The 23020-nt window shown below is 48.4% G+C and overlaps 1 protein-coding gene across 1 annotated transcript in view; it reads right to left on the bottom strand.

Moving 5' to 3' along the window:
* Nucleotides 1-23020, bottom strand: part of KCTD15 (potassium channel tetramerization domain containing 15) — a 45371-nt gene that overhangs the window by 17015 nt on the left and 5336 nt on the right. Inside the window, exon 2 of the mRNA XM_084215185.1 lies at nucleotides 22499-22674. Within this exon, the coding sequence (XP_084071311.1) occupies nucleotides 22499-22674 (176 nt within the window). The remainder of the gene's footprint in view (nucleotides 1-22498; nucleotides 22675-23020) is intronic.

Raw genomic sequence — 23020 nt, 5'->3', positions numbered from 1 at the left:
GTCAGTGTCCATCCAATGCAGAAAACCAGACACCAATGGCCCATGCAGCCCCACAGTGTCACCACCACCAGTCCTGGGGATGAGCCTGGCGGGGGGAGAGCACCCTGGCAAATCTTTTGAGAGGGAGAAAAACGGGAGCAAGACCTGTGAGACTGGGGGATCAGCTGATATGGGACCACAGGGCCACATCAGCTACACCACTCCAGGTTTTCCCAGTCCCAAGGAGCTTGCTCCACGAAAAGCAAACCAGGGATCTGCTCCTCCAGCCTCTCCCCTCCAAATGCCTGCCTCCTCTCACAAGGCTTTGTGTTCCCATGAGAAATAACCCAGCTGAATATATGTTCTTGAAAGGGAAAAGGCAGGAGACAGACAGCAACGACCTATTAAGTAATTGAGTCCATCTCTCTGACAGTGCAGCATTGTTCCCAACTGCACAGTGTCTCGTCTTTCAAAGTCCAGTCTTAAATAATCCTGCCAGGAGGACTCCTCCATTTCCCAGAGAGACCATCCCACAGCTGGCTGCATTTCACTATCGAGCCAGCCCTTCCAACAGCCCAGGAAATCCCTGGGAGCCTGGCTCAGACCAGGGCAGGGCTCTCCCCATCCCTGCAAAACAAGCTATCAAACCCTGCTGCAGGCCATGCCCAGCACTGCTGCAGCCCAGCCTGGCTGCCTCCCCCCTCCCAGCACCAGCACCCAGCCCAAGCTCTCAGCCCAGCACGTGGGGAGTGATCCCAGTGCCCACCCAGGTGCTGGGAAGGGCAGGTTTGCTGCCCCACTGCCCTGCTGCTGCTCCTGCCTGTCCCCCTGGGCCTGCACCTTGCTCTGATCTTCTAACTTGCTAATGTGGTTGTAAATTTCTTAACCTGCCATTTGTATCTGAATAAAATGTGGAGATAATAAATAAAACTGGATTTGGTAAGTCTCCACTGAATTTTGCTAAAAAACCTTTCTGCTCTCTTTTACTGCCTGCTCTCATGCCCATGCCAGCATACAGCCAGTCTGGGTTACTTGTGAGAATAACCAAGTGCTCTCCTAAACCCTAATTATAACATTTACTGTTTTCTCCAACCTCCAGCATGCCTACAGTATCAGAGAATACCATCCAGTTCACCTGGCAACATTTAATTTATATGATCACAAGGTTCAGTAAGACTCCTGTCATTCCCTCTGTTCTTTTTTGTTGTAATTTTAGGGCCATTTGCCCAAGACAGTTAAATATACTGTTTGGTACAGCATTACACTTTATTCCAGGAACCAGACAGTTAATTTATTTCCTTTGGCAGTGTGCTGTGCTGGGATACACTGAAAGCAGAGGAAGCACTGATAGCTTAAGGTTCAGTACATACATTTACTGAGTAAATCTGCATGGCTGTTGGAAGTTTTGAGATCTTACATCTGAACAAGCTGAGCTGTGGCTGAAGCCTCCTCTGCTTTGCTGCCCTTTCTCTGGAGGCTGCAGAAGCAAAGCTGCTCTGCACGGGCACAGGGGAAGGCTTGCCAACAACGACAGGGTGCAGAGAAGACAGGGTACAACATTTTAATGGGCCACTCTTTAATGTAGTAAAGCATTTTTTTGGTAATGAAAACAAAACATGAATTTTGAGGCTCCACTTTGTGGAGTGCCCTGAGCTGTATTTCTTCACCAGCAAAATTACTGCTGGGGAAAGAAACTCACAGAGTGTTGAAAGACTTAACTGCCACCCCAAAAACAGAGTGATGAATAGTTTAAGGATTTATTTGACATTTTAGGGGGCTGCTACGTTCCAAGAACCAACTTCACTGCAGCATGTTGTAATGCTGCATGTGGAAAGAGCTCCCTCTCCTCCCATCTCGCCAGCTCAAACCATACCTGGAAAAGTCCTCTGGAAAATGCAATGCTGGGAGAGCACAAAATGAACTTCAAATGGACAGTTCCTGACAGCATTCCTCTCCGTGTGTGAGGCTGTGGGAAGGAGCACAGTGACCAGGAGCAGCTCCATGCTCTGCACAGGGACACAAAGATCTCCGTGGATGGGTCAGTGGTGGCCAGAATGAAATGCCTCAGCCAGGAGCAAAATGCATCAGGCTGCCAGAGCTGGCAAGTCAGCAAGAGCAGGGGGCAGGAAGGGCTTTGCACTGCACAGATGTGCTGATGATCAATCAGAAACAAGGAACCAGCCTGGCTGGCAGCCTCAGGAAGCTGCTCCCTCCAGGGACCCACCGTGTGCTGTGAGTTTCAAGTCATGGGGAGCTGCTGCAGCTCAGACTGGGCAGCAGTCACCCTGAAAATGGTTGTTTTTATCAGTGGTCATGGCAACCAGCACTGTAGTGGTGGACAAATCAGCAGTTTCAGGAGGCCCTTGCTTATGGCACACAGGAATGGCACCTCCAGTGATGCCTGTGAAGAGACAGGAGGCACAGGGAGAGGGAGCTGCCCTGGGATCCTGCAGCAAAGGGCGAGTCTGAACAATGAACACTTCTTCAGCACTGCCACCTTTCTGCAAGAGGTGCTTCACTTTCTAATTTAGGAGCACTTGTATAATCTGTGTCCAACACTAAATTTCCATACAGGGAGCAGACTGAGGCAGGACCAGCTCCAGCAGTTGCCAGCCTAAGGATGCCAAGCGTGTCCTTCCACGGCCTCCGCCGCCCTGGCCGTGCTCACATCATTTGCCCAGAGCTCAGATCCTCCCAGTCCCCTCTTCCTCCTCCTGGCTTGCTCCTGGCTCCCAGCAAGGTGCTTTTCCCAGCTCCTGCTCCCTGCTCTGCAGTGCTGCCCACCCCAGCCCTCCAGGGCTCCCTGCCCTCCACTGCCACAGAGCCACCACGGGGCTGGTGCCCAGCCCCCAGCCTGGCACCTCCAGCCCTGGCTGGGTGCACTTCTGTGCCTTTCCCAAGAGCCAGAACAGAACCTGTTGATCCCATTCCTACAGCTTCTTTGTGCTTTTGTTGTTTCTGCTAAAGGCTTTTACATTTTCAATAATGTTTCGCCAAAACGCCGAGGGGCGAGTTTCTAGCTTTGTACCAATTTTACCATGATATTAAGATCTTCTTTTATTAGATTAAAAACAAACAACAAAGACAGCCAACCCACAAGGACAAGAGTGCCAGTAAATTCTTTTCTTAGTTTCTTGGGCAAGGAAAGAAGCCCTGTGCTGCCTGCAAGTAGCTGCAGAAGGCTGCTGCCTCCCCTTAAACCGATTTTCCAGCCTGCAGGCTCCCTGCAGCAGCTGGGCAGGCAGGAGCACACAGGGGGCTGCAGGGCACTGAGTCCAGCCCCCAGAGCAGGGCTCAGGACACACCACCTCCAGACAGGGCTTGTGGCACCCCCAGCTCCCTCCAGAGCACCTCTGGTCATCCCAAAGACCATCCCTGAGCACACCTGTGGGTCTGCACGTCACACACAGCTGGTGGGGAGGTTCATGGCACTTTGGGACAGAAAAGTTTTTGGGGTAGGGCAGTTTGCTCTCTGGTTTGGGCCAGTTTAGCCCAAACCAGATTTTTGGTTTGGGCTAAACTGGTTTTCTTGACAGCTTTATTTTGAACAGAAAATACAAGTTCTTTCCTAATAAATCTGGTTCCAGAGGTCTTAAAAAGAGCAGCCAGTACTGTGGGACCTGTGAGACAATCAGCAAGTGGGGCTGTGGCCCCCTCAGGCCCCCAGGTCCCTCTGCTGTGGGGGCCACTGTGGTCCCCTGTGCTCTGCTCTGGCCAGCACAGTGACACAGCATAAGTAGAACTCTCTATCACAATATTGCACTAAAAGTATTAATTTAAGTAATTACATGATTAATATTTAACTGTTCAGTGATATTCTTGTCATTCATAATTTAGTTGTTTACATTTATTAAAAATTTATTTTGTAGACACTTTTTCTGCCCAATGTCAAATCAGCAGGGAAGGCACATTTCAGCAAACTGTCATTAAAATGTGTCTCTTTCCTCATGCTGTGGGAGGACAGGGGAAGAAGAGAGAAATGCCTGTCTGTGGGTCCTGCAAACGTGGTGGGTCTGTCCTGCACCCGCTGTCCTCCCTGCTGGACCTGCCCCGTGAGTGCTCTCAGTGCCAGCACACAGCGAGCTCTGCAGAGCTCCCTGTGCTGCACGGGGCTTTTGGGCCTGGCTGTGGAGCTGCAGGAGGAGGAGGAGGTGGCTGTGGGAAAGGCCACAGAGAGGGAGAAGAGGGCTGGTTAGAGGTGGGACACTGAGCACGACCTGAAACTGCCCTGCAGGACACAGCAGCAAAGCATCCCCAGTGATGAGCAGAGTCCAGTCATTGCTCCTGAGCACAAACAGCGCTGCTTATCTCTCAAATATTTGCTCAAGGTGGGTAGGATAGATACTGGAAGAGAAAAAAAAAATGCCATGAATTGGAGCAGAGGTGCTTGACTGGCCTTACTCTGTGTCTGGCACTGCTGTGTCTGTCAGGATCCTGCTCCTCATCCCGTCACCCTGCTGGGAAAGCACTGTGAACGCCTCTCAAGGGCTGTGCCAGCTCTCTGCTGGCACTGCCACAGCCAGCTGAGGCAGCACAGGCTGAGTGGGCAGTGCTGTGAGACCTTCCCAGCAGCGTTTTTCCTATTTGCATGATTTCTACAGAACTGTTTGGATTTGTGCACAAGTTCCCAGCAAAGCAAAGCAGAATGGGGAAAGCACCTGCAGCTGCTTTCCTCAGGGAGGTGCCTTAAAGCACCCAGCCTGTCTGAAAAGCAGGCCAGAGGAGGACAGGGATAGCCCAGCAGACGGGTGTCTTCTGCCTGCTGGCCTGGCATCAGTGAAGAGAGAGGTGGGAGGCACTGCCAGGACACAAGCTCCCTCACGCCTTGTGCACTGAGGAACGTGGCTGGAAGTTGCATCTGGCTGCAGAAGGCTTTCTGAGCTGCCTCAGTTTAAAACTTCAGCTACAATCAGTGTGCCAGTTGTACCACACTGCTCTCTGAGCAGTGATTTTAAGCCCTTCAGCAGTGAGAGAAGCAAGCCCTGAGGAGAGGCAGGGGCTGCAGCACGGTCAGTGCCCACCCTGCGCCGCAGGAACCCCGTGAGGCGTCACCCCTGCGGTTTCCACTTCAACCCAGGACATCTTCACCCCTGGGGCTGCTGCAGGGGGTCTGCTTGGCTTGCAGGATATTTCAGCTGGGGAGAATTTTAAGCATCTTTTGTTTGGACAGTGATGAGGAAAAATTGTGTGTGTGAGAGCCCGAATCTTAAACTTTGGGTACGAACTGCCACTCTGCAAACTGCGACATCCAGGATCCACGTGGGCCTGAAGGCGCAGAGAGGCGCCCCAAAAGGAACCAGAGCAGGTTCCAGCTTCGAGGCCTGGCTGTCAGACAGGTCACCCAGCACTCCATGGGAGCCACCCTGAGCCCAGCTCCTCCTCCTCCTCCTCCTCACACTCCCTCATGGCTGGGGAGGCAGCCGCCCTTGAGCAAGGCAGGCCCAGGCGCCAGTGTCCCACAGCGTCCCTCAGCCCCAGACCCGTCACTCCTGGGGACACAAGCGAGCTACCACAGATGTCCAAAACAAAACTGACCTGTGAGAACAACGCAGGGATGCTGAAACCTCAGCTTTTAACAGGAGCAGGAAGCAGCATGGCCCAGCCTCAGCAGAAGGGGGAGGAGGGGATTGGGCTGGCCTGGCCCAGCTTGGGGAGCACAGGGGCTCCAGGGGCGGCTCCTCTGAGGAGTTCCAGAAGCTTCCTCCGTGTCTGGCAGAGCCAACCCCTGGCAGCACAGGAATTGTGGCCAGGGAAGAGCAGGGTGAGAACATGAGGGAGGAACAACTCTGCAGACACCAAGGTCAGGGGGGAAGGAGGGGCAGGAGCTGCTGCAGGGGCAGAGCTGGGATTCCTCTGCAGGCCAGGGGCAGACCATGGTGAGGAGCTGTGCCCTGCAGCCCCTGGGGATCCACGGGGATCAGAGATCCACCCCAGGGAATGGGGATCCATGGGGATCAGAGATCCACCCCAGGGAATGGGGACCCATGGGGATCAGAGATCCACCCCCAGGGAATGGGGATCCATGGGGATCAGAGATCCACCCCCAGGGAATGGGGATCCATGGGGATCAGAGATCCACCCCCAGGGAATGGGGATCCATGGGGATCAGAGATCCACCCCCAGGGAATGGGGATCCATGGGGATCAGAGATCAACCCCCAGGGAATGGGGATCCATGGGGATCAGAGATCCACCCCCAGGGAATGGGGATCCATAGGGATCAGAGATCCACCCCCAGGGAATGGGGATCCATGGGGATCAGAGATCCACCCCCAGGGAATGGGGATCCATGGGGATGCAGAGATCCACCCCCAGGGAATGGGGATCCACAGGGATCAGAGATCCACCCCCAGGGAATGGGGATCCATGGGGATCAGAGATCCACCCCCAGGGAATGGGGATCCATGGGGATGCAGAGATCCACCCCCAGCCCCGGGGAGGTGCTCACACCAGAGCAGGAGCATCCCTGGCTGAGGCTGTGGCCCCGTGGCAGACCCAGGGGACAGAGAGGCCCTGCTGCCAGGCTGGAGCAGCTGTCCTTGGACACTGCCCCCCTGGCCAGAGAGACCCTCCCAGCAGGTTTGGGGGGGCTGTGTGCCCGTGGGAGTCACTGAGAGCTGCTGCTGCTGAGATGGAGCCGAGCTGGAGAAGCTCCTGCAGAATTCCCCTGTGGGAGGGATCCCCCAGTCCTGCAGGGGAAGAACCCCTCTCCCTGGGCAGCAGGGGAAGCTCTGGGGAAGGACTGACCAAAAGCCCCATTCCCTGTCTCCCTGTGCCATCAGGGCAGGAGACAGAGCTGGGAAGGAGGGGGGCTGGGGGGAAGGTTTATTTTACTTCTCATTATCCTGCTCTGAGTTTGTTAGAAATAAATCCAATTAATGCCTCTAATTCCAGCCTGTTTTGCCTTTGATGGTACTTCCTGAGTGATCTCTCCTGGTCTTTAACTCATGAACCTTCACTGTATTTTCTGTCCCTGTCCAGCCGTGGAGGGGCGAGAGAGGGTGCCTGGAGTCCAGCCAGGGTCAACTCAGAACAAGAAGGAAACTCTCAAGGTAGCATGTTTATCCATCTCCAATTCCTGTAACTTCCTGCTCCTGCCTCCCAGCGCTGATCCTGCAATGCCACAGGAGTTTTTGAGCCATATGCTCCCTTTGCCATGCTTCTGCAGGATATTACACTCATTAACTATTGAGCACCTGAAGGAAGTGCAGGATCTATTACCTACATTTAATACTTCATATTTTGCTGTTCAGGCTATGATATCTATTTTTGTTACAGATCAGTGTTAGTCTATATAGTATCAACATGTATTTTTAAAAGTCAATAATCCATAAAGAACATTATAATGTACCATGCAGAATCATTCTTAAGAAGCTCTGAAAGGATTTTCTTTCTTCTTCATATGCCACCACTAAAAAAGCAAAATTAGGTATAGAATGGATTTTGTAGTTAAAACAAAGCCATGGACAATTCTGCTTTCTGTTCACTGTTACTATCAATTAAAGTCCACTGGAGCAACAGGTAATAAAATCCACTGAAGTGGAAATTACCTATTATATTTGAAATACCACAAAGAATTCATGGTAAGGGTGAGAGATGCTTGTTGTTTACAGCCTTTAAGACACTTTAGCAGATGACTTTGATCTGTAACTTCCTGGAAATGTGTGTGTATTCATAGTTTGATGAGCTACACTTATCCCTTAACTTGCAGAAACAGTATCAATTGACATCAATTAGCAGGTGAGAAAAGGAAGTGGAAACATTATCCCAGGCAGAGAAGTTCGTGTCCTTTCCTGAATTAAAAGATTCTCTTGCTAGTCAGGAGCCACTCTGACCCTGTATCCCTTGAGCCACACATCCCAACAGGGAGGAGGAGGAGGGCACAGACAATTACCAGGAGCAGACCAAATAAGAAGGGAATTGAGATTCCCATAAACTCTTCAACCTCACCAGGTTTACAGGGGTATTAACCCTCAGCCCTTCACCTGCTGGTGGGATGGGGCCCCCAGCACTGGTCACTCATCCCCAGTTTCTCACATGTCCTGTGGGTGCCCAGCAGGAGCAGAGTGCTGCTCAGCCACGAGCAACGAGGCAGGACACAGCCCTTCCTCAGGCTGATGACTCCAATTTGCCTTATCCAAGAGTTTGTCTATTTTAGTGTGTTAACAGCTGTTAAAATACTTCACTAAACAAATATTTCTAGCACATTAATTGCTGTATCATGAATCCTTTAATTTGGCACATGCCTGCATCCACAGGTAAGGGGAGCAGGTGCACACAGGACAGAGACTTTTTGCTACACACACATCAGCATCCCACACCTATTTAACTCTTCAGTGATGAAGAGCATTTGCTGTGCTCAACAAGGGAAAAAAAACCAAGTTTCAAATACAGGTACAATTGGCATTTCCTCATTACAAGTTCCCTACCTGCCACTGACATGGCTTGTTCATCTTTGGCACCAGGGACAGGGGCAAAGATCCCCCCATGATTTATGATGCTGAAGCAGCCAATTCCCATGGTTTGTCTGCTGGAGCTGCTCTGGGGTGACCATGGCCAGAGCAGGGCTCTGAGCACGTCAGGTGTGAGCAGCCAGAGCATCCCAGCCCCAGCAGAGGCTGCTGTGACTGCAGGGCAGGACAGGCCAGCTCTGCCACCCTGCTCCCAACAAGCACCAACTGTTTGGGGACAGTGACAACAGCAGCCTGGCTGACTTGCAGATTTTTAATAAAAGTCACCAAATAATGTGAGCCTTTGAAACACAGGATGTGCTCAGGGTAGGAGCTGAATATTATTCTTTCAATGAAATACTCTGAGATCCAGCAAGTACACAGAAGTTGCTACACTGCAGGTAATATCCATCTACCTGGGAATTCCTCTCTTTATTTTAGATTGTGGACTTACACTTGAAGTTAAAGAATGTAAGCTGGATTTCTGGTGCTACTGATTTTTTCCAGTATAACATTCTGCTATATGCTATATATGGGCTATTTTTTCTCTCCTTGTGCCTTTTACTTCATTCTAATTGAACTTCTGCCTAAATAGTTGGGGAAGATTAAAAAAATTATTAAAAATTTATATTGTATCCTCTCTTATGCCATTGCTCCTGATTTGAGGCCTGTGAGGATTCTGGGCCTCTCACGTTTTCTCAACAAATAATTTACACTAAATACTGGTCAAGAAAATAGACTGAGAACAAAAATTCTTTAATTTAAACCCAAATTCAAAACTGGCATCTTAGTTTTGCAAAGGTTTTCCAAAGATCCCAATCTTGCAAGAACTGCATTGCAGCTCAAACTCTGTGGGAGTTGCAGGCACTCAAGAAAATTAAGCTGTTAATACATGAGAAGATACAAATTTCAAATAAAACATTCCTGCCTGTACAAGTCTTTTCTTGCTATTCCTTTAACCATCCCTTTCCCCTCATCGTGGTGCCCTGATGAGGGCAGGGCTCACCAAACAGCAGCTCTCTTGCTGCTCTCCTTCTTTCTGGAACTTCCAGTGCAGGATAACTCAGTATTTCACTGAGATTTTCAATCTGACTAAATCTGGACTCACTTCCATGACCAACAGTCCAGTACAGCTGGGCATGCTGGGAGGCTGAGGACATGCAGACACTGGTTTTATTATAATATAAATGGGCTAAATCCTGCTTGTTAAAGTCAAGAGTGAAACTCCCACTGAGACTCAGTGAAGGCAGGGAAAATTTCAAATGGAGCTCATTTCCCTTTCAGGGTGTGAGTCTGGCCCTCCACATCTTTTGCATGTGTGGGTGCTGTGAAACCAGGACATTGCAGCAGGGGAAGGAGGGATGCCATTGACTCAAGGGCCTCACAACCTTTGCAGAGCACAAATGGTGACAGCCAGCACACTGACTCTGGTCCCCACTGCTCACACACACAGCCACAGTGTCCAGCCTGCTGGAGTCACACACCTTCACTCCTAATCCCAGACAAAAAGCTGAGCAGTGTTTTCCTAAGATTATCTCCTTGATTTCCAGATTCACAGGAAACAGTTCCCAGGCCCAGGCTGCCCAGGACCCTGCATCACCTGGGCTGAGCAGGGACAGCCAGTGGCCCTGGGTGCCCACACTGGCCTGTGCTGCTGGGACATCCCCAGTGCAGTGAACAGCACTGATTCCAGTTTCTCTGGGCACTGATAAATCAGCTTTCTGCTGACAAGCAGCTGCCCCTGTGCTTGGACATCTCCTTGTTCCACTAAACTGGTACAGCTCTCCTGCTGTTGACAATAATTTGGAAAGAACCCAGCCTGTCTTACATTCCTGCTCCATTCGCTTTTCCTGCAGCCCATCCTTGTGAACTCCCCTGAGCTGAGGACAAAAAGTGACGCTGATTTTGCCCAGTCCCAGGATGTAAAGCTGCTGCAGTACAGTGCTGCCCACTCCAGCACAGCTCACAGCAGCCCCTGCTCTGCAGCAGACACTCAGCACTCACAGGACACCGGCACTGCTCATGTTTCTCTCCAGGCATGTGTGTGATTGGGAAGCTGTAGCCATGATATTTTCTGGAAAACCACTTGGCCAAGATTTTTTCTCCTGAGAAGCTGAGAAGCCTCAAGAACAAATTGTAAACAATGGTTATCTGCTGCTGTGGAATGCAACAGGTGGATCTGGGATTGGTCTCATGTGGTTGTTTCTAATTAATGGCCAATCACAGCCCAGCTGTCCAGACTGTCTCGGTCAGTCACAAGTTTTTGTTATCATTCCATTTCTTCTCCTTTGCTTGCAAGCCTTCTAATGAAATCCTTTCTTCTATTCTTTCAGCATAGTTTTAATATAGTATATATCATAAAATAATAAATCAAACCTTCTAAAACATAAAGTCAACATTCTCATCTCTTCCCTCATCCTGTGAGATGCCTGTGAACACCACCACAGGAAGCTGCATCCAGCTCCCTCCATCCATATTTTGTTATCACACTTCAAATGATGAATGAATAATGTTTATTCTAACTTTTGATTAAGCTGTAACCAATGTATTTTTCCTGGCTGCTCCTTTAAAGAAACTGAAGACATCAAGAACAACTGGTTAAAAAGCTATTTTGAAGGGAAAACAATCCCCAAGGCCCACAGAGCCACACCAAGCAGGAAGATTTGTGTAAGTTTTTTGCTGGTGAGCCCGAGCCATTGGCAGATGAGCAGAAACAAAGAGGAATTTCCAGCAGATTTTTCACTCCTGCAGCTGGAGAGCAGGGACAGACAGGAAGCAACACACCACCACCATGTCTGCTGGGAAGAGCCCACCCCCACAGCCATGCTCCCAAAAAAGGAGCCCCTCTCTAGGGGCTACAGAGAAGGAACCCCCACCTGGGAAGGAGACAGCCACACACCTGCTGCACAGAGAACACCTGCCCTACAAAATGAAGCTCATCAAAAACTGTAAAATAATAAGTAAACTGTTCACTGTTGAGTTCTGATGAGCTACTGGGAGCTGAACCTGACTTTCTTATGTGACTGTGAGAGACTCATTCTTAAATATAATACTCTGGTCATGGATTGATTCTGGTTCCAGTGAAGTCAAGGCCAAGCCATCCTCTGATTTAAGTGGAAGCAGAAGCAGGTCCCCACTTTAACCCTCATGCCTGCAAACAGAATACAACTGGCTGTGAAACAAAGAAGAAATATGTTTGACTCTCCCAGGTTTTGCTTTATGTGACCCTCAGCAGGTAAAAAGCAGCAATTTTGAACACAATTTAACACAGCATAGGTGAACACCACACTGCTCTGCTCTGCCTCTGCGTCCTGGTGCCCAGCTCTGACACACAGGCAGCTGGAACACAACCAAGCACAACTGTGAAGCTAAGAGCTGTCCTGCCTGGCTGAGTTTCAAGTTGAGCTGAGTTTCAAACAAACCCCTGTAAAGTTTTTACAGATGTCATTTCATTTCTGAGCATCAAAAGAAGGAAGTACATGCTAATCACAGCAGCTGAGATGAAGGAGTAGGCAGTTTGGTGGACAGAGCATGGAGAAGTGAGTTTATAACTGTGGAGTTGAATTCCAGCTCTGCAGCTTGTCCCAGCTGTAAATTCAGACTAGGAAAGCCACCAACCTGGTGTGATTCTGTATCAGTGCAGCTCTAGCAGCCATGAGAGTGGCTGACAATGCCTGTCCCTGCCATCAGATCATGCATTCAATGTCAGGACAGCACAAGGGAACAAGCTGAGGTACTGCAAGGCCTCATCAATTTATTACATTTCACATAACAAAAACTTAGCAGAGTTCATGGGGGTAACAGCAGCACGGGGCACTGCATCAGCTCCTGCCTGGCATCCTCCACACCTGCTTGTTACTCTGTGCTCCAGAGATCCAGCTTCCCCTCTGCTTTCACATATGAATCCTGTGTTTGCATGCCTGCATATTTCTTCTATTTAAAAATGCACTTTGTTCTTCAGGATTTCATTAACCCCTGAATAGATTAATTCAGAGTTCAGTTACACAGATCCAAATTGAATGGAGCTCCTTCAAAAGCAGCAGTCACATCTGGGAAGGCCAGGAGAGGTTTGTGCATGCACCTGGAAGGGCAGGACACCTTGTGCTCACCTGGCTGTTGGTTTCACACCCTCAGAGCACGGTGGGCACCCAGCAGAAGCTCCTGACTGCAGTGCCCAGGTTCTGAACTCCTCACCACACAGCACACCAGCTCCAGCCCTGGTGTAACTCCTCAGAGGACAAGGATTATTTTGGCCAGGTCTATTATTAAGCTCATTTTCTGAAACAATAGGGCTTGTTTTCACTTCAGCTTACAGTAAAACTCTCATTGACTTCACTGGAAGAGAGATCTGGACCAACACACCGATATCCAAACCACCTCCTTTTGTTTCAGCGGAAGGAGGCAAGGAAGTAGAAAGGTCCAATGTATTTTTGAATCTTCAGATTTCACAAATGATGACAAGCATGTAGGTCACAAAATGCACACAGAAAGACACCTATGACAACAACCAGAGGGTTCATTCAAATAATTAAGTTAGGCCTAGAGACGAATTCATTTCATAACACGTTCCTTACAAAACAGATACCCCCTTGCTTCATAATCTAGGAAGTCTGTTTTATAAACTTCCTAAGTAGTTCATGAAATATCCCCCTAAGCAGACTAGGTCTGCTTGCCATTGCAGGGTCTCTATAAATCAAAAGTTTATGAATCAAAAGACAAACACCAGTGATGTGTGCTCAGAAGCCAGCTGGGAAGGGGTAAAGCCTCAGCAGCTCCAGTGGTGCTGTGGTGAGCTCTGACCTGGGGACACGATTTTGCTGAACCTGCCTCTTCACACAGCTCCTCTGCCTGCACAGCACACAAAGCAACAATCAATAAAGGAGAGCCCCCTTTGTTTTAAGTGCAAAGATGCTGCATTTCACAGTACAGCATCTTTACAGTGCTTAACACCACACTGCTGAGCAGGAAAGAGGCTCCACTTGCAGCAACTCAAAGGAAGAGACAATTACTTCCACAGCATCCTGTGGAAGTGGTCTCTCAAAATGCACTGCTTTCCCTCTTACCATCCTGAAACTGACTGCTGAAAAATACTTAAATTATGCTGCTGGTACCAAAGTGCCCGGTCAGGTAAGCAGGAGTAGCAACAAAAGACATGACAAACCAAACTTGACCAACAAGAAACTGAGATAAATACACAGTGCTAAATGGAAAAAAAAAAAAAGTTGAAATTTTGGCATCCTTGTCTGCTGGTTTCTCTTTGATTTTTTAGTAAACCAGACTAGTTTTCAACCTGTAATCAGGAAGGGTAGGATTTACTGATGTGGTAAGTGTAACTCAGCTACAGCCATGTTATCACTGCAGAACATGAGAGGGAAGAGCAGAAAACAAGGCAAGGTCAGCTGGGGTTTGCACCAAAGGTACTGCACATGAACATTCCATGTTCATCTTTTGGACTGCACTCAGTGGGCACATCCCTCCTGCCCACAGCCTGGCTGCACCAGCTGCATGGCAGGCCTGCTCTTCCTTTTGCCTAGCTGAGGCAAGGAAGCTGGGGAGGACTGTGCAATTTTCTCAAATTCAGGGGTTTTAAACCTGTGCCAGGTCCAGCACCACAACCATGGTATTTCTCTAAGTCACCTGAGTGTTGATTTGCCAACTGCTCCTCCACAGAAAGAGCTCAGTCTGCCCTTTCCTAGTCACCATAATGCCCAGTGTTCATCAGGGACCAGCCAGGCAGCGTCCTCTGGAACATTTCAACTTTTCCAAGTAAACACACAAATAATTTGTACATTGACAGGACCCAACCTCAGCACCCAACTGCAGTAAGATTTGCACTCCCAAAGGCTGAACTCTGCTTTCCTCTCCAGAGCCTGTGGGCAGCTCCCAGGCTGTGCCTGTGCTGGGCAGGGCAGTGGTTCACAAGGAGTGAACACCTCTGTGACAGCAGGCAGCTCAGCTCTGCTGGGGCTCCCCACATGCCAGTTCGTAGGAGATCCTGGAGAGATGGACACAAACAGCACTGTAGAATCAGTTTTCATATAAATTCCTTCCTTCCCACCTCCCTAAATCAGTGGGATGCAGGATTAGGGTTACAGGGATTATTCTCCTTCAGCACCACAGCTACTGCTCCAGCTGTGCAACAACAGAGGGAAGGAACATGTGGAAATCTGCTGCCACAGGAGTGTGCTTCCTCCATGGCTCTGACAGACACAGACAGGGTCCTGAACACCATTCCCAGCTGTAAATACATCCCTATCACAGATTATTTTTATTTTCCATAGAGACCAAGCCACGTCCTCCTCCTCTGGCACCTGGGACCAGTGCAGCTCAAGCTGTAGCTGCTCTGGTGAGTCCTCCCCCTGCTCAGGAGCTGTGCTGGATGTGTCCAAGCAGCAGCACACAGTGCTGTAGGACACAAGGCCTGTAGGAACAAACACTTCACACCTTTCCCAGAGCTTTCAAAGTGCTGCAAGGACTTGTGTGACCTTGGCCATGCAGCACCTGTAAGGAGCTGGCTCTGCAGATGGGGACAGACAGGTTCAGCTTCCACCCCTGATAAAGCAGACTGGCAAAGGGAGACCCTTTGCTTGCTCCAACTCCTGCTTTAATAAGTACAACACCCACAGGCAGACAGGGGGGAAATAAGAGGATGAGAAGGCGGAAAGCCCCTCCTCTAGGTTTTTATCTTATGGGTTCTGCTGGTCAAAGTTCCCTTAGAAACCAGAGACACATCTGCTCAATGACCAGATAAGAAAAACTCCAAAGATTTATCTCAGAATCTCAAGTGCATGATATGAATCCAAAAACGATGTTCATCTCTGTAAGAATTCATATGTTAATTCAGAAAAAGCACTGCATATAACCAAACCTCGGGGTTTTGGCTGCTTTGCTTGCTCTCATCTGCAGCATCCAGCCAGCTGCCTGGCAGAGGGCAGAGCCCCAGGGAGCCTGGCAGGCTCAGCCCTCACTGCAGGGCTGCCACGCTGGGCTGGCATGGCAGAACCTGCCCCTCAGAGCCCTCCTGAACCTGCCTCTTCAGGGGCTCAGCCTGAAAGTCTGTGCAGGGGTTAAGGTGACAATGGCTGTGAAAATGAAGGAGCTTTGTGCTGCAGGCACCTGCTGGAACGTGGGTGCTGGGTCTGCCCCTGCAGCTGCCCTGGGGGCTCCCAGACTGGGACTGCCAGGGTCACCCCCAAGCAGGGCACTGCACAGCTGGCCAGGGGTGCCCCACAGGGGCTGAAATGTGCCCTGTGCCCCTCAGTGCCCCTGTGCCCCTCAGGGTGCCTGAAAAGCCTCTGGGGGTGAGGAGGGACCAGAGAGGGATAGGACACCGCACAGCTGCGGGGTGTGCGACAGGCACAGAGTGACAGTGGCACAGAGACACCTGGGGACACCCGAGAGAGCATGGATGGGACTGCACAGAGTGACAGTGGCACAGAGACACCTGGGGACACCTGAGAGAGCATGGGTGGGACTGCAGCACAGAGTGACAGTGGCACAGACACACCTGGGGACACCTGAGAGAGCATGGGTGGGACTGCAGCACAGAGTGACAGTGGCACAGACACACCTGGGGACACCTGAGAGAGCATGGGTGGGACTGCAGCACAGAGTGACAGTGGCACACAGACACCTGGGGACACCTGAGAGAGCATGGGTGGGACTGCAGCACAGAGTGACAGTGGCACACAGACACCGGGGGACACCTGAGAGAGCATGGATGGGACTGCAGCACAGAGTGACAGTGGCACAGAGACACCTGGGGACACCTGAGGAGGATGGATGGGGCTGCACAGAGTGACAGTGGCACAGACACACCTGGGGACACCTGAGAGAGCATGGATGGGACTGCACAGAGTGACAGTGGCACAGACACACCTGGGGACACCTGAGAGAGCATGGATGGGACTGCAGGGCTGCATGGAGTGACCTGGGGACACCTGAGGAGGATGGATGGGGCTGCACAGAGTGGCAATGGCACAGAGACACCTGGGGACACCTGAGGAGGATGGATGGGGCTGCACAGAGTGACAGTGGCACAGAGACACCTGGGGACACCTGAGGAGGATGATGGGGCTGCAGGGCTGCAGCAGCACGGGGCTGGCAGGAGCCTGGGCTGTCCCAGCACTGCTCCAGTGGGGATCCCTCCCTGAGCTGTGCTGAGCTCTGCCAGCCACCACCACTCACTGCTCAGAACACATGTGGCCTTCACCCCACTTAACCTGTCTGGAGCAGAGGCCTTGTTTAATCACTGGTTTACACCCTAACTGCCAGCATGGGGTAAGTGACAAAATTTGCTAATTGGACATTGTCTTCAGGCAATAACCTCAATAATACACAGATTTGATGGAAAATTAGCAAATAAATTATTGTAAGACTGACAGTGAATACATGAGCAAGATATATGAGATGTTCTCAGCTCTGGGAAATCTGGAGAATTATATCCTAAATATATCCAAATTAAGAATTTCCCTGCCCCCTCCCAAGAAGTGCAGAGTGGGGCCCAGTCCAGAGCCCTTCATGTAAAGGATGATGTGGAAAACCTGTCTGGCAGATCTCAGCAGGTGTGTCTGAGCTGTGAAAGCACTGCATCCAGCTGTACAGGGTCAGGAATCCTGTTCCAGCAGGGAAAACAGAGGGGTCCTCAAACCTGGAGCAGAGAATTCCCCTGAACTCAGGCCAGGCTGCAGAGGAGGGGGAAGAAGCAGCTCTCAGGTGTCAGTGCTGAGCTCCAACAACCAGAGAGATGGAGGTGCTGGAGGAAAAGGCAGCTGAATTAAACCCCAAAGACACCTGGAGAGTAGCTGGAGTCAGGTCACTTGGTAGGAGAGCTTGTCTAAGAGGGGTCAGAAGAATGACAAGGGGTCTGACAAGAAACATTCAGAGCAGACACCTGCTTTAGGGGACTCCTTTGTAAAGCACCAAAAAAGTCCATGGGTTTAGAGGAAAGTGAGGCAGGGATATGCTGGAAAACTACTGCCTTGTAGAGAGGTCATCAGTTCCTGAACCAAGCAATAAAACCTGTGCTGGTTCTCCTTGGAGGGCACAGCCCCAGAGAGGGGGTGGCACAGCCCAGTGCCCAGGAGCTGGCATCAGGAGTGCTGCACTGCTCAGCTGCCCTGGACTAAAGATTCCTGCCCTGGAAATCTAAAGATTTAAATTTATCATGCTGTTATTTTCATTGTAATGTTATGGGGTTTTTATTCCATTGATTAAATTAAGAGCATTTTTCTATTAAAATTGATTTCTGTTAAGGTAGATTGTTCTTAAGTTTATTCAGGGTCAGGTCTAATTCTTATTCATTTTAAGATTTCATGTTTTATTCTATTTTTATTGAGATCAATTTTTTATTCAGTGTCAGTAACGTTAAGTTTTCTTAAGCATGTTTTGGTTATATATATATTAAAAATATATACACTCTATATGTGTGCATGTACTTTAACAAGTATATCCTTGATGATTAAATGTGCTTATCTAAGTTCAATTTTAAAAAAGTTTAAATTTAAATTAACGATGTGGCCCATAAAATAAATAAATAAGTACATGAAAAATTTACTGGAGAAACTAAAAAGGGTATAAAAAGTGTATTATGGTTTTAGGAGCTCCATCCTGCCAGGAGGAAAGGCTGGGAGCAGAGCTCCCAAACCCCCAGGGGAGGCTCTCTGCACCCTCACTGCTCCCACCTGGACAGTGGCACTGCCACAGAAATCATTCCTGCTCCCCTCTGCCATCAGTAATGCCACAGAAAACATCAGTTTTATAGCACATGGAAGTACCCTAAACAGGGGGTTATACACAAACTGCCCAACAATGGAAGGTAAATATATTTACCTTGAACAGCAGCACAGCTCAGAGAGAGCTCAGAGCAATCCCCTGAGATAAAAACACTGGTCAGGGCTGTGAAAAGGACATGCTTCTGATAAAAAAATCCTCTGCTGCTTTCTAAAAAAAATTCAAAGTGGTATCAAAATTTCCAGTGAAACCAAGAAGCTGGGGCCTGCTGTGGCCTACAGGGATTTGGAGCTTCTACTTCTTTTCTGCTTGAACTCACTGAGATGTCTGCCAGAGTTCAGTGGGAATAACACTGGGGGATCTGGCACTGCCTTTGGGTGTTCCTGACTGCACCCAAGGAGCTGGAATTTTGGTGCAGGTTTGTTTTCTAAATGTAAAAATTGTCTCACTCCGTTGGATAAATACAATTTGCAACTCACTTTGTAGATGTGCTAGAGGTTTTGCAGCCTTTACAATCTGTCATATAAATCCACATTCAAGTGTCAACGTGTGAAGGGGCTGCTTTAGAGGTCCTCTGGGTGAAAACAGGAATGAAATTTCCAGAGCAAATGTTACAAAGATAAATAATTTCTCTACTCAGCCAATTATTATAGAAGAAAGATGCTGATGGTAAGAGTTACTAGAATTCAACAGAGTTTTTTGATTTGGTTGGTTTGGGTTTTTTTACCTGTAATTCAGAACTACAAGAATTGGGAGTTTAAGTAGGAGAATTTGCTGAAAACAAACTGCTGAAATTGAGCCTCAGGTCCAGGTAAGACAACATCAACCTCCTTGCACCTTCAAAGCTTGTCAGCTTTAATGACAGTTTTGGGTATGCAGGGAAAGCGGCCTCAAGTAGGTACAGGATGTGGGAATAATAATAATACTAATATTATTTGTGAGGTAATTTCTGAGACCACCATCATTATGCTGTCGTTGATCACAGTTTCTTTTTTTGTTTCACATTTCCCTTGCCTTTCAGAGAGCTTTTTTTTTTCTTGTGTGTGGTTTAATTCAAAAAGCCAACTGGAAAGCAAGAGTAGTGGGTGAGTGTGAGTGGTTCAGAAACCACCTCTGACAGTGGCTGTTGAACCCTCTTCTCCTTTGTCACACCACTTGTGCCTGCTCAAGTTTTTTTTCCTCTGAAGAGAATTCATGTGGGCCATAAAAATTTCTGGGAAAGAGGACATCTACCCCCTTTAATGCCTAATCTGGCACCCTTTACTTATGCAAATGTCATCAATGGACAAATGCCCTGATCACAGCAGCTGCACTAATGCAAACAACATCAAAGACTTGCTCAAAGTTGCTCTGAAACAACTCTGGGATCTCTGAAATGCAAGATTTGCCCTCTGGCTTCACACTAACAGCCATTCACTAAGCTGAGTGAGATTTCCCCAGTATGGTTCTGGCAGAGCCAAGCACACAGGGGTGGGCAGAGCCCAGTCCCTGCTCTCAGAGCACACAGGAGCTGCTGTCAGGTGTCACTTGTGTCACCTGTGCCACGCCAGAGGGGACTGCAGCACAGCTATGCCAGGAACTGGTCACACCTACACTGGGGCTGACCTGGGCAGTGCTGGGAGCTCCTCCCTCTCACTGAAGTCAGCATGAACTGAGTTTGCTCAGGACCTCCCCAAAATATTGAGGAAGTTCAAGCACGACCTGGTGATTTATTTTCCCATCAGTATGTGATGTTTCTGTGCATGCACACCCATTTATGCACATGCTCACAATCCATGTGTCCTTAAAAATCCAAGTACAGTATCTGCTAAAAAGCCTACAAGCTAAAAGCTCTTTGCAATCTGGGAGCACAGAGAAAGCAAGAGAAATTGCAAAGCAAATAAAAAGGAAGTTTATTCTCAGTTTTCAATTTCAGCGAGCACAAACTATTTCATGTGACTGCAGCTAAAATTTAGCAAAGCATTTCAGCTTCTATCTTTTGCTGAAATACAATCTAGAGATTTGTGTGATTTCTTGGATTTGAAGCTTTTAAAACTCTTGGACTGAGCATGAGTTAACACACTGTCCAAAATAACCCAGCCAGCTCTGCACGTGGATCAGGGTGGCTGTGCCTCTCTGGGGCCACACATGTCACACCCCTGGCACAAGCCAGCACTGCCCTGGCATTATTTCCAGATATTTTGCTCAGAGGAGCTTTCTCCCTCCTCCTGCCCTGTGAGAGACCTGGGCATCCTCTCCAGCACTGCAAAGCCAGTCTGTGCCACATGGAAAATCCACACCAGGGCAGGGAAGCAGCACCAGGAGCTCCAACCATCCCCATGGGAATAACTCAAATATTTTGCCTCAATCAGGGATGCCAGCAGGCCAGACTCAGTGAGGGGCTTACAACTAAGTCTACTACACAGCACTGCAGGGAAAACCAACAGTATTTATAAAAAATAAAAACAAGATAATAAATTAAGATACAGCCTTCACCCAGTTTCATAATGTATCGAGCAATATGTCCTACTTGGGCTGCTGGTGAAGCTTTATGTTTTGCTACAAAAATGATGTCATCTATAGGTTTTATCCTAGAAGCTCTCACTTCAGGGAGAAATTAAGTTTGAGCAGCTGAAAAAGCATTCAAGCCTTACGAGATAACATAGGAATATAAACAAAAGACAGTACATAGCAAAACATCAGGCAGCATGTAAGCTCTGGTCAGTTTTGTAGTTTCAAAATCTGAAGAAATATGCTTTTGCTAGTTATCAAGCAGAAAAAAGAAAATTTTGGTTCAGTACAGTATTCTCTTGAAATAAAATCTCTGAATTTATGTATATTCTCCCAAAGCTTCTATAACTGAAGCTTTTATTAAGTAAGTTTGATGTGTGGCATATTTCAGAAATAGCAGCAATATTTTAAAATGTGGAAACAGACGTGTCACTCTATTACAACTGCAGAATCTTCACTGTATTTTTTAATACTATGAAGCATTTGTATGCTTCTGCATTATAAATCTCTCTTCACTAAACAGATTTCTTCTCTATGATTAAAGTAGTACCACAAAGACATTATTAAAGAGACACTGTCCAAAAAAATCATACTGTTTTGGTCTGACCATAAAGTATATATATTTTAATAATTGGGCTTTTTTCCATAGAGAATTTCAGCAGCTCCCTTTCCTTGGAATGAAATCACAGCCATATGCTTTATGATATTAGAGGCATTTCAAGGTGTCTCCATAAATGTCATTTATTGCTTGGGAACCTGCCAAATCTGCAAAACCCCTTAGTTCTTTCAAAAGAAAAATCTTCAGACGAAACTAGCTCTTTACACTGGTTGCCATACCAAAAAAGAAAAAAACAAATCTCTCTTTTGGAATACTGGCCATGGGGGTAGCAAAACCTCTGGCAACCAAATCTGGGCTTTGGCTTGCTTTGGAGTCAAGAGTGCACAGGGCAGCCTGGCCCAGCACAGCACACACTCACACTCACACTCACACTCACACTCAGCCTCTGGAGCTCTCCCTCTGCACCCTGAGCAGCCTCAGTGATAAAAACCTGAACTGGCTTAGTGGCCATACCTGTAAATCACAATCAGGCACCCTCAGTGTCCTGCTCCCACAAATGGGCTCACCCCTCACAGAGCAGTGCCCTGCAGGCTGCCCAATGCCCCCTCCATGGTGCCCAGAGCCCTGCAGGACTGGCAGCCAGGCAGACAAGAGACTCCATGTCATCCACAAATATCATCTCATGCCACATCTACTCCTAATTAGGCATATCTGGAGTTTATCCTGAGATAATGCTGGCCAGATCTACATAAATCTTGGCAGACATGTCACCAACCTGCCCAGCACAAGGCCCTACATTGAAACTCCCAGGAATTTAATCCAGCCTGCAGCTGCAGCGGGTCAGCCCAGAGGAACTGACTGCTGAGGCACACAGCTACCAGTGAGCTCAGCATTCTGGCTGGCCAACAGAAGCATCCATCAGTCCCACGGTAGTAGAACCATTCTTTCTCTTTGAGGAAGAAAAAAACCAAATTTTCCCCCCAAACCTGAAAGAAACAAGTTTCCTGATACAGCTGGAAATAATCTAGGGCAGCACACCAACAGGTGCTTCAAACGTATCAGCAGAGAGCAGAAGATGTTGCGAGAGAAAATGAATAGACTCTCTAATAATACATAAATTGTACAGGCCTTTTTTTTCTGCAGAACCCCAGTGAAGTTCCTGTATAAATCAGAAACTGAATAATTCATCGGCGGTGAATATATAACAAATGTACTTCGCAGCGAGATATTCCTCACAGGTGCACACAGAGCAGCAGCAGCAGAGCTGCCAACACCGAGGTCTTTCTTACCTGGAGTCTGGGTACTTGGTGAGGGTAGCCAGGCTGCTGGTGTACATGTGTCCTCCTACATCGATGTGCACGGGAGCGTTGGACTTGGTGAGTTGAGCTGGGAGAGGAATTCCTTGAGCAGCCAGAGGAGAAACCGGGGAGCGTGTCAGAGACAGACGGGACATGCTTCTTCCCTCCTGAGCGGGGAGGCAAAAAGAACAGTTTCTCTTAAATGTAGCAGTGTGTTACCTTTCTTTCCAGCGTGATCACAGATCTAATCAGATCGTTTTTGCATCTGCCTGATCACATATTCGGCTAACAAATTATTGCCACCACTGTAATTAAGTGTATTTGCATCATTTTCTTCTAAGTACCAGAGGGGAAGAGAAAGATGCTTATTAGCAATAAGAAATCAAGAAAAAAATTTTCAAGGTGTCAGCCTCAAGGGGCATAAAACAAACTGCAAAATTCTAATTAAAGGTCGTGGGCTTATGTGTTAGATGTGAAATATCCCCTGACAAACGAATAACCAATTTGTGAATT

This window comes from Fringilla coelebs (genome assembly GCF_963513975.1).
Source record: "Fringilla coelebs genome assembly, chromosome: 14".
Classification (NCBI taxonomy): domain Eukaryota; kingdom Metazoa; phylum Chordata; class Aves; order Passeriformes; family Fringillidae; genus Fringilla; species Fringilla coelebs.
The sequence above is the reverse complement of the archived record's forward strand: the minus strand, read 5'-3'. Positions and strand labels throughout refer to the sequence as shown.